The sequence below is a fragment of the Tachypleus tridentatus genome, chromosome 4, assembly GCF_004210375.1.
Source record: "Tachypleus tridentatus isolate NWPU-2018 chromosome 4, ASM421037v1, whole genome shotgun sequence".
Taxonomy (NCBI): domain Eukaryota; kingdom Metazoa; phylum Arthropoda; class Merostomata; order Xiphosura; family Limulidae; genus Tachypleus; species Tachypleus tridentatus.
Genome location: NC_134828.1, coordinates 90,912,637 through 90,931,239, shown reverse-complemented (window position 1 = coordinate 90,931,239; position 18,603 = coordinate 90,912,637). Strand labels below are relative to the sequence as shown.

General features: G+C 33.5%; 1 protein-coding gene across 1 annotated transcript in view; it reads right to left on the bottom strand.

The window, feature by feature from the left end:
- The window catches only part of LOC143248379 (uncharacterized), a 30,676-nt gene extending 12,506 nt beyond the window's left edge, over positions 1-18,170 (bottom strand). The window contains exons 1-2 of the mRNA XM_076496740.1: positions 17,631-18,170; positions 8,704-9,104 (exon numbers count right to left, since the gene is read on the bottom strand). Of these exons, the coding sequence (XP_076352855.1) occupies positions 8,704-9,104; positions 17,631-17,838 (609 nt within the window). The 5' untranslated portion in view covers positions 17,839-18,170. The remainder of the gene's footprint in view (positions 1-8,703; positions 9,105-17,630) is intronic.
- Positions 18,171-18,603: the final 433 nt, after the last annotated feature.

The following is an 18,603-nucleotide window of genomic DNA, read 5'->3' as shown; positions in this document are numbered from 1 at the left end:
AGCTCCCTGACTGTATGTTTAATTTGATAAGCTCCCTGACTGTATATTTAATTTGATAAGCTCTCTGTCTGTATGTTTAATTTGATAAGCTCCCTGACTGTATGCTTAATTTGATAAGCTCCCTGACTGTATGTTTAATTTTATAAGCTCTCTGTCTGTATGTTTAATTTGATAAGCTCCCTGACTGTATATTTAATTTGATAAGCTCTCTGTCTGTATGTTTAATTTGATAAGCTCCCTGACTGTATGTTTAATTTGATAAGCTCCCTGACTGTATGTTTAATTTGATAAGCTCCCTGACTGTTTTTTGGGGCTGTTAATGTATTTCCTTTTTATTTGATAGTCTATGTTTCTGTCGTTTTATTTGGTAAGCTACATATTCGTGAATTTTATATAGAATAAAGTCAATATATTGTTGAATGTTTACTAGAAGGTCCTGATTAGGCACGACAATATTCTTGCCAGGTGTGTCTAGGACACAAATAAGTTTATGATAAGGTCTTATATAGACATAACAGTATCACTGCTAGGTATGATTAAGGGACAATAAGTTTATAAGGTCCTGATTAATCACAATAATGTCCTCGCTAGGTGTGACTAGGATGTCAATAAGATTATGATAAGGTCCTGATTATGCACAACAATGTCCACGTCTGGTGTGACTAGGATGTCTTTAAGATTAATATAAGGACCTGTTTAGACACAATGATTTCCACTCCAGGTGTGACTAGGATACCGTTGAGATTAGTATAAGGACCCAATTAGAACCAATAAAGTCCTCGCCAGGTGTGGCTAGGGTGCCAGTGTAATGCATTCCTATGGATAAATCTGAAATTTTTCCTGTAAATGAGCAATATTTGTTATCAGTCTAATGAATACGTTTTAATCATCAGAGGTGAAGAACCAGATATTTGTGGAATGGAATTATTAATTTAAGTGTGGATCACATGTAACAGAGAACTAATATTCTCTTCTAATAGCATGTAACCTACACGATGGCCCAAAAGAGACATATAACAAGGTTAAAAATGTTATTGCTTATTTTTAGAAGTAACTATCAAAACAATCGCAATCAACTTGAATTTTACCGTCTTCCATTCCTGTTACAACAGGGATTGGTTTCAACCATTCAGGCATCCCAACAAATAACAGTTACTTTAACGGAGCTTATAAAATGCGGAAACAGTGTTTAATGACCTTTGTAGTACGGGCATTTCAGATCGAAGGGAACTGTTGAATTATAGATATGATGAGATATTTATATATTCATGAAACTAAATGACATCAAATCTACATACAATTAATTTAAGGGTGAGTCATAGCCTAAATAGTCTCTTTGGAAACGTACTTCAACTTTTCATTGGTTGTGAAAAATTGTCACGTGAATAATAACTATGATATATTATTCATCAGTATAACTTTTCACAATCTTACCTCTCAATAAAACAGCATAATATAACTAGGGACAAGTTGTAGTCATGTTTTCTCAGCAATTAACTACGTCGAGAAAGATAGTTCAGTTCTTTCAATAAGTATCTATTGAAAGTTTTGATAGAAACATATGTAGTTTCCTAATAGCTGGACCCAGCATAACCAGGTGGGTTGGGGAGTTCAACTCATAATCTGAGGGTCGCAAGTTCGAATCTCCGTCGCACTAAACATGCTCGCCCTTTCAGCCTTAGAGGCGTTATATAGTGACGGTCAATCCTACTATTCGTTGGTAAAGAGTAGCCCAAGAGTTGGCGGTGAGTGATGATGGCTAGCTGCCTTCCCTCTAGTCTTACTTCAAAATTAGGGACGGCTAGCGCAGATAGCTTTAACGTAACTTTACGCGAAATTCTAAAAAAAAAAAATCCTGACAGCTAGAAATTAGTCATCGCAAAGAAAAATGTTGCCACGACGACATATATTTATACATTTTCATTGTGAGCTTAAAAATATCTAGTTTGGGGACGGCTGGCATTTTTGTAAGTCAAAAAATTTTACATCTGGGTAGCTGGGCCAGTGGGCAACATATAATGAACGTATTCGGTGACGGAACTCGAACTCGCGATCTTCAGATTACGAGTCGATTGCTAACCATCTGGCGGTGTTCTATTATATTTAAAAGTTTGTAGTCATTACTTGGTAAAATAATTTGATTTTCTCTTATTATTTCCACTGTTTTGTGTTTTACACTTATTGCGAAAAAAACATGTAATTGAATATTTTTAACGTGTTAATTTAAAGTTAGTTCAGATTTAAGTTTAAGAATAGTAATTTCACTGACAAAACTCCCCACAAGTATTATATCCTTAGCCTGTCCTCCAAAACAAGTTTCAGTTGTAATTATAAAACATTTAACCACTGCGTTACCTTTTCTGTCATCCGAAGGTTTGCTTATATAATTAACTCTCGATTTGTGAAATTCGTGTGTTAGAGACACCATCTGACATTTACAAAAAACAGCTGGTCAGCAAGTCAGAGGGACATGTCCCATGCCTATTGTCACGTGCGTGAAGAATGTCATATTTATAAATTTTCAACAGATCTTTCAAGTAAACAAAAACTAAACTTAAAAATAACTCTCAAAATACCAGAACTTAAGTCTTATGTTCGCACCGAATTAGATAATCTTTTCATTGGTTGGCTATCTCTCGATTTGTACCCAATATTATCACAATGAATTACATAATCCTATTCCCGATTGACTATCTCTTAATTTTTACCCAATATTATCTTTAGGAGTTTCATTTTTATCGACACCAGTGCTCAGATTATTCTATTATTTACAATAATAGTACAATAATAGCACACTTGTCTGTACCGAACAATACAACGTCGTGATATTGTTGAAATAGTATTATCTCTTATAGTCTTAGAGGAAACGCGAAATGTGTTTATAAAAATAATTTAAATTCTTATCGGTTTTATTGTTACGTCATACTTGCCATACGTTTTCACTAAGATGTTCTACACTATACTTTTTGTTATATTTTATGCTATTAAACTAACGGAGCAAAAGAAACCAATAGGCCTAATGTTAGTTATAAAATCACGTTTCTAACATACCCTCTTCTATCTTCTTCATTAACTCAACATTAAACATATGGTATTTCTTTCAATACAAGAACACATACTAGGAATCGAATTGATTAACAAACTGGACTTTACAAAGATTTTGTTTTCCAGAAACTACAATTAACTGGTCATTTCATAAGAGAGATTTCCATTTCATCGGAAAAAAAAAATCATTAGAGAAACGACTTTTGAAATGTTATTTATTATTTACTATTTAATAACAGAATACTTTGTTTGTTTGTTTTCAAGTGAAGCCACATTGGAACTGTACTCATTGTCCACCGTGAAGAATCAATACCTGGATTTTAGTGTTGTGATTCTGTGAAGATTACTCGCTGTATTACTGTGGATCAAATATAATGACGCCACCCTTCATACAGAGAGTAATTCCCACCACTCATACGAAAACAGAACATTATAAATGGTACTGTAGCTACAAACTCTCGACTTTTTATAAGAAAGTCTACGGCCTGGCATAGCCTAGCGCGTTAAGGCGTGCGCTTCGTAATCTGAGGGTCGCGGGTTCGCGCCCGAGTCGCGCCAAACATGCTCTCCCTCCCAGCCGTGGGGATGTTATAATGTGACGATCAATCCCACTTTTCGTTGGTAAAAGAGTAGCCCAAGAGTTGGCGGTGGGTGGTGATGACTAGCTGCCTTCCCTCTAGTCTTCCACTGCTAAATTAGGGACGGATAGCTCTCGAGTAGCTTTGTGCGAAATTCCAAACAAACAAAACAAAAAGAAAGTCTACAACACTAGATAGGGTAAAAAGCTAATAAGGCAGTGTAGTGTAAACGCAGCACGTTTGTATTTGTGTAAATATGAACATCTGTTTGGGTGCTCATGTTACGGTAATGTTTACTGAGTGATATTTCAATGTGCTTGTTAAAATCTGAACAACTTTGTATGGACGACAGTTCAGGTAAGTTTAATGTTATCTTTCAAGACTCTTTACGTGCATCAGTTAAGGGTAATATCACTTTTACTGCTCATTCACGTGTGTCAGTTGAGGATATTTTTATCTTCGCAGCTCTTTCACGGGCATCAGTTGAAGATAGTATTATCTTCACAGCTCTTTCACGTGCGTCAGTTGAGAATATTTTTATCTTTGCAGCTCTTTCATGAGCATCAACTGAGGATAGTAATATCTTCACTATTTTTTTTTTACGTGCATCAACTGATGATAGTCTTATCTTCACGAGATGCGAGAGAAGTTAATGTTTTCTTTCAGAATTTTTCACGTGCACCAAAAGAGATCGTTATTATGCATGTTATAATTACTTTATCATATTATAAGTTTTCTGCACATCGAAACTTTAATGTAAGGCTTTTATAAACACACAAGTGTTAAATATTATCCCTCTCGGTGGGTGTTGTATCCCCACAGCCCCATGTGAAAATTCTCTTTGCTCGTCTTCTACATATCATGAAAAAAATTAACTGAATATCATAGAACATAAATACATGAAATTTTATTGAGAAGTAAATTGTAGAGTTTATTTCTATTGTCGTAAATTGCTGTGAAGGCCTAACATAAATCATCGACCAGCGATGGCCGGGTCTCTTATGACAACAGAAAACGGGAAGTTACGTTGTCCGGCTAACTGATATTGTGTTTGGTTACTACACTTTCTAAAGGTTTTCGAAGCGAATGATATGTTATTTTCAATAAGCGTGAAATATAATACCATTGTGGAGAGATTTAAACGCTGGTTTCACATATTTTGTGCTCACATTTTTAAAAGTATTGCAAACAAAGTATGAGGAAGTTTGTTTGTTTGTTTTTGAATTTCGCGCAAAGCTACAGGAGGGTTATCTGTGCAAGCCGTCCATAATGTAGCAGTGTAAGACTGGAGGGAAGGCAGCTAGCCATCACCATCCTCCGCCAACTCTTAGGGCTATTCTTTTACTAACGAATAAGTGGGATTGTCCGGAACCTTATAACAGCTGAAAGGGCGAGCATGATTGGTGTGATGGGGATTCGAACCCGTGACCCTAGAATTATGAGTTGAGTGCCTTAACCACCTGACCATGCCGGGCAACTAACCTTATAGACGTGCATTATTAAACAAAATACCTTCTCATAGGACAATTAACTTAGTTTTTAATATTAGATAAAATTATTTTCATAAGCATCAAAATATCTTTGAGGTGTTTTAGTTTTTACCTCTTAATTTAGCAGAAAGAAACAGCATAGGTGGACCAAAAAGTCCTTTATTTTCTTTTAATGTTATGTTAATTCTCTATTGTAGGGAAAGTAATTGTATTCCTCGGTTTACTTCATTAAAAAGTGCGGTGCTATTTTACTGACATTATTAATTGAGAAGTACGGTGTTGTTTTACTAACATCACTGATTCAGAAGTGCGGTGCTATTTTACTAACATCACTGATTCAGAAGTGCGGTGCTATTTTACTACCATCATTGATTCAGAAGTGCGGTGCTATTTTACTACCATCATTGATTCAGAAGTGCGGTGCTATTTTACTACCATCATTGATTCAGAAGTGCGGTGCTATTTTACTACCATCATTGATTCAGAAGTGCGATGCTATTTTACTACCATCATTGATTCAGAAGTGCGGTGCTATTTTACTACCATCATTGATTCAGAAGTGCGGTGCTATTTTACTAACATCACTGATTCAGAAGTGCGGTGCTATTTTACTAACATCACTGATTCAGAAGTGCGGTGCAATTTTACTACCATCATTGATTCAGAAGTGCGGTGCTATTTTACTACCATCATTGATTCAGAAGTGCGGTGCTATTTTACTACCATCATTGATTCAGAAGTGCGGTGCTATTTTACTACCATCATTGATTCAGAAGTGCGGTGCTATTTTACTACCATCATTGATTCAGAAGTGCGGTGCTATTTTACTACCATCATTGATTCAGAAGTGCGGTGCTATTTTACTAACATCACTGATTCAGAAGTGCGGTGCTATTTTACTAACATCACTGATTCAGAAGTGCGGTGCTATTTTACTACCATCATTGATTCAGAAGTGCGGTGCTATTTTAATACCATCATTGATTCAGAAGTGCGATGCTATTTTACTACCATCATTGATTCAGAAGTGCGGTGCTATTTTACTACCATCATTGATTCAGAAGTGCGGTGCTATTTTAATACCATCATTGATTCAGAAGTGCGGTGCTATTTTACTACCATCATTGATTCAGAAGTGCGGTGCTATTTTACTACCATCATTGATTCAGAAGTGCGGTGCTATTTTACTACCATCATTGATTCAGAAGTGCGGTGCTATTTTACTACCATCATTGATTCAGAAGTGCGGTGCTATTTTACTACCATCATTGATTCAGAAGTGCGGTGCTATTTTACTACCATCATTGATTCAGAAGTGCGGTGCTATTTTAATACCATCATTGATTCAGAAGTGCGATGCTATTTTACTACCATCATTGATTCAGAAGTGCGGTGCTATTTTACTACCATCATTGATTCAGAAGTGCGGTGCTATTTTACTACCATCATTGATTCAGAAGTGCGGTGCTATTTTAATACCATCATTGATTCAGAAGTGCGATGCTATTTTACTACCATCATTGATTCAGAAGTGCGGTGCTATTTTACTACCATCATTGATTCAGAAGTGCGGTGCTATTTTACTACCATCATTGATTCAGAAGTGCGGTGCTATTTTACTACCATCATTGATTCAGAAGTGCGGTGCTATTTTACTACCATCATTGATTCAAAAGTGCGGTGCTATTTTACTACCATCATTGATTCAGAAGTGCGGTGCTATTTTACTACCATCATTGATTCAGAAGTGCGATGCTATTTTACTACCATCATTGATTCAGAAGTGCGGTGCTATTTTACTACCATCATTGATTCAGAAGTGCGATGCTATTTTACTACCATCATTGATTCAGAAGTGCGGTGCTATTTTACTACCATCATTGATTCAGAAGTGCGATGCTATTTTACTACCATCATTGATTCAGAAGTGCGGTGCTATTTTACTACCATCATTGATTCAGAAGTGCGGTGCTATTTTACTACCATCATTGATTCAGAAGTGCGGTGCTATTTTACTACCATCATTGATTCAGAAGTGCGATGCTATTTTACTACCATCATTGATTCAAAAGTGCGGTGCTATTGTACTAACATAATTGATTCAGAAGTGCGGTGCTATTTTACTACCATCATTGATTCAGAAGTGCGGTGCTATTTTACTACCATCATTGATTCAGAAGTGCGGTGCTATTTTACTACCATCATTGATTCAGAAGTGCGATGCTATTTTACTACCATCATTGATTCAAAAGTGCGGTGCTATTGTACTAACATAATTGATTCAGAAGTGCGGTGCTATTTTACTACCATCATTGATTCAGAAGTGCGGTGCTATTTTACTACCATCATTGATTCAGAAGTGCGATGCTATTTTACTACCATCATTGATTCAGAAGTGCGATGCTATTTTACTACCATCATTGATTCAAAAGTGCGGTGCTATTGTACTAACATAATTGATTCAGAAGTGCGGTGCTATTTTACTACCATCATTGATTCAGAAGTGCGGTGCTATTTTACTACCATCATTGATTCAGAAGTGCGGTGCTATTTTACTACCATCATTGATTCAGAAGTGCGATGCTATTTTACTACCATCATTGATTCAAAGTGCGGTGCTATTGTACTAACATAATTGATTCAGAAGTGCGGTGCTATTTTACTACCATCATTGATTCAGAAGTGCGGTGCTATTTTACTACCATCATTGATTCAGAAGTGCGGTGCTATTTTACTACCATCATTGATTCAGAAGTGCGGTGCTATTTTACTACCATCATTGATTCAGAAGTGCGGTGCTATTTTACTACCATCATTGATTCAGAAGTGCGGTGGTATTTTACTACCATCATTGATTCAGAAGTGCGGTGCTATTTTACTACCATCATTGATTCAGAAGTGCGGTGCTATTTTACTACCATCATTGATTCAGAAGTGCGGTGCTATTTTACTACCATCATTGATTCAGAAGTGCGGTGCTATTTTACTACCATCATTGATTCAGAAGTGCGGTGCTATTTTACTACCATCATTGATTCAGAAGTGCGGTGGTATTTTAAATATCTATATAATTAAATTTATTCGCATTTTTAATGAAATTCAAACCTCTTTTTCTTGTAACTTTTATCCCATGAGAATCATTTTAGAAATGACATGGGGGAAAAGTAGACTGATTTCGCATGGGTTAGCTGGAGACCTGAGGTTACTACATAATTCACGCTTACTCTTTAACCCGACTTGACTAAAAATGTTCTACAGTTTGTATAATTGGTCTATATCGCAGGGGATCGAACTCGGATCTTACAGTTGTAAGTTCATAAATTTACCTCTTTAAAACCGCAACTGAGGGACCATTCAAAGTTAGAGTGTGCCCCCCCCCCCTGATTTGTCCCAAGATAAACAATGCTATTTTAGTTCAATTTAAATTACTTTTTTACTGCTGTTGTAAAATATTATCATATTAATTTGCATATGATTACTCTAAAGTTTCGAAGTAGTTCTCGGTAATACCTAAATTACGTATGATCCTCTTTGTACTATGAATATTAGTTAAAATACATTAACACTCTACGGCGTAAAAAAACAATTACCTGCACACGTGCTTCACTCAGATTCAGTCTCGTGGCGAGCTCTTCTCGAGTGAAAACATCAGGATATTGACATTTCTCGAACGTCCGCTCTAACTGGTGCAATTGTAACGTAGTGAACGTTGTTCGACTCCTTCTAATCTTCAGTGGTTTATTCATGTAAAGATCTCCGACCATAAATCCTCTCACAGATTCTGCAGGACATAAAGAGTCGTTAATACTTGAAGTCTGTGAGAGAGAGGAACTCACAGCAGTCGTTTCGTAAGAAGAATTACGATTGGTGCAACGTTTCTCTTTTTCATCAAATTGATGGCAAGATTCCGAACTGTGTGGTTTCGCTTCCTTCTGTAACACATCTCTGTTATTTGAAGATTGAGAAATATCTGAAGTCCTCTTTGATATTCCTAAATGGCGAAGGAAAAAAAAAAGAAACAGAGTTAAGCAGAATTTCCAATAGTAAATAGATAGAATGTTTGGGTTAAAGCGTATTAAAACGCATAATATGTAATTCATATGTCGATTTTATTTCCATAACGTATTTAAGTGGGATAAAATTTACGCTCTAAGTTAACCACTGGAAGAAACCAATCTATATTGTTTTTCCGTTTACAATTGTCCAAGCTTACCGCCGTAACTTATGAACAAGTGATGAACCGAATGCTAGATTTCTCTTCATGTTATGTGCACTGTATAACGTAAAATGTGAAGTAGGTTGATCGTAAGGATCTTGGTTAAACGTTAAATGTCATATAGACATGCAAAGAAGCCATTTCATAAGGGTCTTGGTTAAACGTTAAATGTCATATAGACATGCAAAGAAGCCATTTCATAAGGGTCTTGGTTAAACGTTAAATGTCATATAGACATGCAAAGAAGCCATTTCATAAGGGTCTTGGTTAAACGTTAAATGTTATATAGACATGCAAAGAAGCCATTTTCTCCCAACTTTCTTCACTATTAAAGTGTGTCATAATTTGCCCTTTGTGAACACAGTAGAGAAGAGAAGTTAAACTTATGTCGTAACTTACGTTTTAACAACGTGAATTGTTGTTAAACTGTTTTCTTCTCCTGATTTGCGCAGTTTCAACAATCAATGTTCGTGAGGATGTTCGTATTTGTTAAGTGAAAAGAACCCTATGAAAAATAAAATGGAAGCAGAGAGAAAGAAGTTACCTTCTTTCTAAACGTTGGAGGCAGTTAAAAACTGTGGTACTAGTTGTTTTATATAAATAGAATAGTTAATAACCGACCTTTTCAAACGTTATAACTCAGAACGACTGGTATTGGTATTATCACTTTTATTGATAATAAAAGTATTAATACCCATACCAACTGTTTTGAGATACAGTTTTATTTCAAGTGGGATTCTCGTCATCAAGAATTTTTAAACGCTGTTAAATTTAAAATAATTTATTGTTTGTTTTTATTAATTAAGTAGTAAACAAGTGTAAACTAAACTGTAAATAGACAGATATAAAAATATATTTTATTTCTACATACAGCTTACTACCAAATAAACATCTAGAAGAATTATAATAAATATTAAGATGGCGTTCGTTGTCCAAAAAAAGTTTATCTATTAAATGACTTGTAATGTGGAATAATGTAATATTTATAACGTAGAGTGCAAGGTACAGTAAAGTTTATCTATTAAATAACTTGTAAAGTGGAACAATGAGGTATTTATAACGTAGAGTGCAAGGTGCAGTAAAGTTTATCTATTAAATGACTTGTAAAGTGGAATAATGAGGTATTTATAACGTAGAGTGCAAGGTGCAGTAAAGTTTATCTATTAAATGACTTGTAATGTGGAATAATGAGGTATTTATAACGTAGAGTGCAAGGTACAGTAAAGTTTATCTATTAAATGACTTGTAAAGTGGAATAATGAGGTATTTATAACGTAGAGTGCAAGGTGCAGTAAAGTTTATCTATTAAATGATTTGTAATGTGGAATAATGAGGTATTTATAACGTAGAGTGCAAGGTGCAGTAAAGTTTATCTATTAAATGACTTGTAATGTGGAATAATGAGGTATTTATAACGTAGAGTGCAAGGTACAGTAAAGTTTATCTATTAAATGATTTGTAAAGTGGAATAATGAGGTATTTATAACGTAGAGTGCAAGGTGCAGTAAAGTTTATCTATTAAATGATTTGTAATGTGGAATAATGAGGTATTTATAACGTAGAGTGCAAGGTGTAGTAAAGTTTATCTATTAAATGACTTGTAATGTGGAATAATGAGGTATTTATAAGGTAGAGTGCAAGGTACAGTAAAGTTTATCTATTAAATGATTTGTAATGTGGAATAATGTAATATTTATAACGTATAGTGCAAGGTACAGGAAAGTTTATCTATTAAATGATTTGTAATGTGGAATAATGTAATATTTATAACGTAGAGTGCAAGGTACAGTAAAGTTTATCTATTAAATGATTTGTAATGTGGAATAATGAGGTATTTATAACGTAGAGTGCAAGGTACAGTAAAGTTTATCTATTAAATGATTTGTAATGTGGAATGATGTAATATTTATAACGTAGAGTGCAAGGTACAGTGAAGTTTATCTATTAAATGACTTGTAATGTGGAATAATGAGGTATTTATAACGTAGAGTGCAAGGTGTAGTAAAGTTTATCTATTAAATGACTTGTAATGTGGAATAATGAGGTATTTATAAGGTAGAGTGCAAGGTACAGTAAAGTTTATCTATTAAATGACTTGTAAAGTGGAATAATGAGGTATTTATAACGTAGAGTGCAAGGTAAAGTTTATCTATTAAATGACTTGTAAAGTGGAATAATGAGGTATTTATAACGTAGAGTGCAAGGTGCAGTAAAGTTTATCTATTAAATGATTTGTAATGTGGAATAATGAGGTATTTATAAGGTAGAGTGCAAGGTGTAGTAAAGTTTATCTATTAAATGACTTGTAATGTGGAATAATGAGATATTTATAAGGTAGAGTGCAAGGTACAGTAAAGTTTATCTATTAAATGACTTGTAAAGTGGAATAATGAGTTATTTATAACGTAGAGTGCAAGGTGCAGTAAAGTTTATCTATTAAATGACTTGTAATGTGGAATAATGTAATATTTACAACGTAGAGTGCAAGGTAAAGTTTATCTATTAAATGACTTGTAAAGTAGAACAATGAGGTATTTATAACGTAGAGTGCAAGGTACAGTAAAGTTTATCTATTAAATGATTTGTAATGTGGAATAATGTAATATTTATAACGTAGAGTGCAAGGTACAGTAAAGTTTATCTATTAAATGATTTGTAATGTGGAATAATGAGGTATTTATAACGTAGAGTGCAAGGTACAGTAAAGTTTATCTATTAAATGATTTGTAATGTGGAATGATGTAATATTTATAACGTAGAGTGCAAGGTACAGTAAAGTTTATCTATCAAATGACTTGTAATGTGGAATAATGAGGTATTTATAACGTAGAGTGCAAGGTGCAGTAAAGTTTATCTATTAGATGATTAGTAATGTGGAATAATGAGGTATTTATAACGTAGAGTGCAAGGTGTAGTAAAGTTTATCTATTAAATGATTTGTAATGTGGAATAATGAGGTATTTATAACGTAGAGTGCAAGGTGTAGTAAAGTTTATCCATTAAATGACTTGTAATGTGGAATAATGAGGTATTTATAAGGTAGAGTGCAAGGTACAGTAAAGTTTATCTATTAAATGATTTGTAATGTGGAATAATGAGGTATTTATAACGTAGAGTGCAAGGTACAGTAAAGTTTATCTACTAAATGATTTGTAATGTGGAATAATGTAATATTTATAACGTAGAGTGCAAGGTACAGTAAAGTTTATCTATTAAATGATTTGTAATGTGGAATAATGTAATATTTATAACGTAGAGTGCAAGGTACAGTAAAGTTTATCTATTAAATGATTTGTAATGTGGAATAATGTAATATTTATAACGTATAGTGCAAGGTACAGTAAAGTTTATCTATTAAATGATTTGTAATGTGGAATAATGTAATATTTATAACGTAGAGTGCAAGGTAAAGTTTATCTATTAAATGACTTGTAAAGTGGAACAATGAGGTATTTACAACGTAGAGTGCAAGGTACAGTAAAGTTTATCTATTAAATGATTTGTAATGTGGAATAATGTAATATTTATAACGTAGAGTGCAAGGTACAGTAAAGTTTATCTATTAAATGATTTGTAATGTGGAATGATGTAATATTTATAACGTAGAGTGCAAGGTACAGTAAAGTTTATCTATTAAATGATTTGTAATGTGGAATAATGAGGTATTTATAACGTAGAGTGCAAGGTACAGTAAAGTTTATCTATTAAATGATTTGTAATGTGGAATGATGTAATATTTATAACGTAGAGTGCAAGGTACAGTAAAGTTTATCTATTAAATGATTTGTAATGTGGAATAATGAGGTATTTATAACGTAGAGTGCAAGGTACAGTAAAGTTTATCTATTAAATGACTTGTAAAGTGGAATAATGAGTTATTTATAACGTAGAGTGCAAGGTGCAGTAAAGTTTATCTATTAAATGACTTGTAATGTGGAATAATGTAATATTTACAACGTAGAGTGCAAGGTAAAGTTTATCTATTAAATGACTTGTAAAGTAGAACAATGAGGTATTTATAACGTAGAGTGCAAGGTACAGTAAAGTTTATCTATTAAATGATTTGTAATGTGGAATAATGTAATATTTATAACGTAGAGTGCAAGGTACAGTAAAGTTTATCTATTAAATGATTTGTAATGTGGAATAATGAGGTATTTATAACGTAGAGTGCAAGGTACAGTAAAGTTTATCTATTAAATGATTTGTAATGTGGAATGATGTAATATTTATAACGTAGAGTGCAAGGTACAGTAAAGTTTATCTATCAAATGACTTGTAATGTGGAATAATGAGGTATTTATAACGTAGAGTGCAAGGTGCAGTAAAGTTTATCTATTAGATGATTAGTAATGTGGAATAATGAGGTATTTATAACGTAGAGTGCAAGGTGTAGTAAAGTTTATCTATTAAATGATTTGTAATGTGGAATAATGAGGTATTTATAACGTAGAGTGCAAGGTGTAGTAAAGTTTATCCATTAAATGACTTGTAATGTGGAATAATGAGGTATTTATAAGGTAGAGTGCAAGGTACAGTAAAGTTTATCTATTAAATGATTTGTAATGTGGAATAATGAGGTATTTATAACGTAGAGTGCAAGGTACAGTAAAGTTTATCTACTAAATGATTTGTAATGTGGAATAATGTAATATTTATAACGTAGAGTGCAAGGTACAGTAAAGTTTATCTATTAAATGATTTGTAATGTGGAATAATGTAATATTTATAACGTAGAGTGCAAGGTACAGTAAAGTTTATCTATTAAATGATTTGTAATGTGGAATAATGTAATATTTATAACGTATAGTGCAAGGTACAGTAAAGTTTATCTATTAAATGATTTGTAATGTGGAATAATGTAATATTTATAACGTAGAGTGCAAGGTAAAGTTTATCTATTAAATGACTTGTAAAGTGGAACAATGAGGTATTTACAACGTAGAGTGCAAGGTACAGTAAAGTTTATCTATTAAATGATTTGTAATGTGGAATAATGTAATATTTATAACGTAGAGTGCAAGGTACAGTAAAGTTTATCTATTAAATGATTTGTAATGTGGAATGATGTAATATTTATAACGTAGAGTGCAAGGTACAGTAAAGTTTATCTATTAAATGATTTGTAATGTGGAATAATGAGGTATTTATAACGTAGAGTGCAAGGTACAGTAAAGTTTATCTATTAAATGATTTGTAATGTGGAATGATGTAATATTTATAACGTAGAGTGCAAGGTACAGTAAAGTTTATCTATTAAATGATTTGTAATGTGGAATAATGAGGTATTTATAACGTAGAGTGCAAGGTACAGTAAAGTTTATCTATTAAATGATTTGTAATGTGGAATGATGTAATATTTATAACGTAGAGTGCAAGGTACAGTAAAGTTTATCTATTAAATGACTTGTAATGTGGAACAATGAGGTATTTATAACGTAGAGTGCAAGGTACAGTAGAGTTTATCTATTAAATGACTTGTAATGTGGAACAATGAGGTATTTATAACGTAGAGTGCAAGGTACAGTAAAGTTTATATATTAAATGACTTGTAATGTGGAATAATGAGGTATTTATAATGTAGAGTGCAAGGTACAGTAGAGTTTATCCATTACATGACTTGTAATGTGGAATTATATTAATGAAGTGTTAGCTTTAACATAGAGTATAACGTAAAATAGTGATTATTTACTGCATGATTTATAATATGGAATAAACTTTATTTATTAAATTACTTATAACGTGATATAAAGTTTTATCTATCACTTAAAGTACAATGTAAATTAACATTTATCCTTTAAAAACCTGTAGTGTTATATTCATTTCATGACTTGTAATGTGAAATACAATGTTATCTATTACGGGCCTGATGACGTGGAATAAAGTGTTAATTATATCATGACTTATAAAGTGGAATACAGTGTTATATATCACACGAAAAAAAATGTAGAATATAGTTCATATATTACGCGAGTTATAATGTATAATTACCTATCACAGGATATATAATGTGAGATAAACTGTTATAAAGAGATGGCTTATAAGGTGAAATAAAGTGATATTTTTCAGCACTTATCATGGGGAATGAAGTGTTATGTATCAAACAGAGCCTAGCGCGTTAAGGCGTGCGCTTCGTAATCTAAGGGTCGCGGGTTCGCGCCCGAGTCGCGCCAAAACATGCTCGCCCTCCCAGCCGTGGGGGCGTTATAATGTGACGACCAATGCCACTATTCGTTGGTAAAAGAGTAGCCCAAGAGTTGGCGGTGAGTGGTGATGACTAGCTGCCTTCCATCTAGTCTTAAATATGGCCTGGCATGGCCAAGCGCGTAAGGCGTGCGACTCGTAATCCGAGGGTCGCGGGTTCGCGCCCGCGTCGCGCTAAACATGCTCGCCCTCCCAGCCGTGGGGGTGTATAATGTTACGATCAATCCCACTATTCGTTGGTAAAAGAGTAGCCCAAGAGTTGGCGGTGGGTGGTGATGACTAGCTGCCTTCCCTCTAGTCTTACACTGCTAAATTAGGGACGGCTAGCACAGATAGCCCTCGAGTAGCTTTGTGCGAAATTCCAAAACAAACAAACAAACAAACAAATCAAACAGAGTACAATAACATGGAATAAACTGTTATACATCACATACAGTACAATGTATAATACTCTTTTTCTATAACAAGCCTTATAATGTGGAATAAAGTGTTTTATGTACGATTACATATGATTGTCAACAAATAGTTAAAAACACATAAAGTACAAGGTGGAATAAATGTACTTATTAAAGCCTTATGATGTGGAATAAAGTGTTATCTACCACTTCACTTATCAAGTGGAATAAAGTGTTATCTACCAGTTCACTTATCAAGTGGAATAAAGTGTTATCTACCAGTTCACTTATCAAGTGGAATAAAGTGTTGTTTATTACATAGAGTTCAGTACAATGTAGTACAAAGTGTTTTCTACTAGGGGAGTTACTCTTACAATGAAATGTTTCATATATATATATCTAAGAAAGTATAATACAAAATAAAGTGTTTCTCTTGTACGTATTTGTCAATAATACTTGGTAAAACTTTATACTACACATCAGTGAATATTTGAAACAATATAAAATATCAAAATTAATACTTCATAAGTGTTCGAAACAACAATGAAACAGTTTTATCTTGCTTTTAAGCTAGAATAAAAACTGTAATTTGGGAATGAGAGAATCAGTGACAAAACATGAATGAGACAGCTCCAAGTAGTTGCCCCCTCATTCATTAATCTTACTTTTATTTACAGTATGGCTTAAAAGTTCGTTATTACTTTTCATTCACTTATTATTAATTTATTATTTTGAGAATTACAATGCTATGTTAGCTTACTATATGGGATAACGACTAACCTAAATCTAGAGATTTACCTTGCTTTGTTGGCTTACTATATGGGATAAGGACTAATCTAAATCTTTAGATTTACTTTGCTTTGTTGGCTTACTATATGGGATAAAGTCTAATTTAAATATCGAGTTTTACATTGATTTTTTGACTTAATATATAGGATAAGGACTAATCTAAATCTCTAGATTTACCTTGCTTTGTTGGCTTACTATATGGGATAAAGTCTAATTTAAATCTCGAGTTTTATATTAATTTTTTGACTTACTATATAGGATAAGGACTAATCTAAATCTCTAGATTTACCTTGCTCTGTTGGCTTACTATTTGGGATAAAGTCTAATTTAAATCTCGAGTTTTACATTGATATTTTGGCTTACTATATAGGATAAGATCTAATCTAAATCTCTAGATTTACCTTGCTCTGTTGGCTTACTATTTGGGATAAAGTCTAATTTAAATCTCGAGTTTTACATTGATATTTTGGCTTACTATATAGGATAAGGACTAATCTAAATCTCTAGATTTACCTTGCTCTGTTGGCTTACTATTTGGGATAAAGTCTAATTTAAATCTCGAGTTTTACATTGATATTTTGGCTTACTATATAGGATACGGACTAATCTAAATCCGTAAGCTTGTTGAACCTTGTTAGATGTTCGATTACAGCAGAGGTACCCAACTATTGAATGAATGTAATTTAAAAATGTTTTCAGTTATTTGTTCTTTGATATTTAGATTGGTTTATTAAATTCGCTGTGTTGTTAATTAGTTATTTTAGTTTCTAATCTGTTTAGGTAGCTTGGATTGAATAGAAAGTTCATTGAAACATGCTAGATTCAAACCATATCTAGTAATACATATTAGACTATGAATTCAACCCCTTTTCTTTTCTAACTATGACTCGTATTATACAGAGATGGCCCTTACCTGTCATATTAACCATTGTCAAACTTAACGCATTATCTTTTTCAGGCTGACCCGTATCACCTGTGTCGAACTTTGGCGATTCGGAGGAAAGGAGTGACGTACATTTGGACATGTCTTTAGACAGAAGTTGTTCTATGGTATAAGCCGAGAATCGTGGTGGAGATTGTCTCTCCTGTGAAAAGCAGTCCTGAAACTCCTTATTATTCATCCTGTAAAAGGCTTAAGAGCCACGTGGAAACTCCTAAATAACCAGTTTCAGAATATCTGTATACTTATGAACAGTTCACCTACACATTTCGGATCTGGTTTCGTGCAAATATTTTAAAATTTTCAATAAGAAACTGCGTTAAGTAACCTTGTCTTGTAGAAACTGAAACCTGAGAGGGGCACCAGAAATTGAGAAGATTAAATTAATGTGTTTATCATAGTTTTCATCCGGTAAAATGTTGTTAAGGTGTTTGACCTATGCACGAGTTAGGAAAACTGGCTTAATAGTTATTGTATTTCGAGACAAGATCTTTCACGAGATTAACACCTGGACACAGCTGACACGTGAGTGAGTCGACAACTAATATAGAACTACATTCTTGACAAAGATAACTACGATCTAACGTGGAGAGCCTTCAATGAAAACGCGTATATGATACGATTTGATTGGTCCTGCTTGTCTAGTTGGAGTTCTCTCCTCGCGAAGTTTCCTGCGCTGCTTTTTAATTAGAAAGGCGGAGTCTTAGAAATCAGACAGGAAGAATATTTCTCAATAAATTCTGTAAGCCGCATTTTCCTTCTTCTAGAGGTCGTTACTTTGTCTTTATGGAGTTTAGTACAGTTAAGCTACGTCACTTAACTTAATTATTGATATTCGTTATTAACCTTTAAGGCGCGATTTATGCTTATATTAACCTTAAGCACTGAGTTAATTAACCCACAGCACCTACTTAACCTCTTGATCGAGCACTTACGGTGCTGAAAA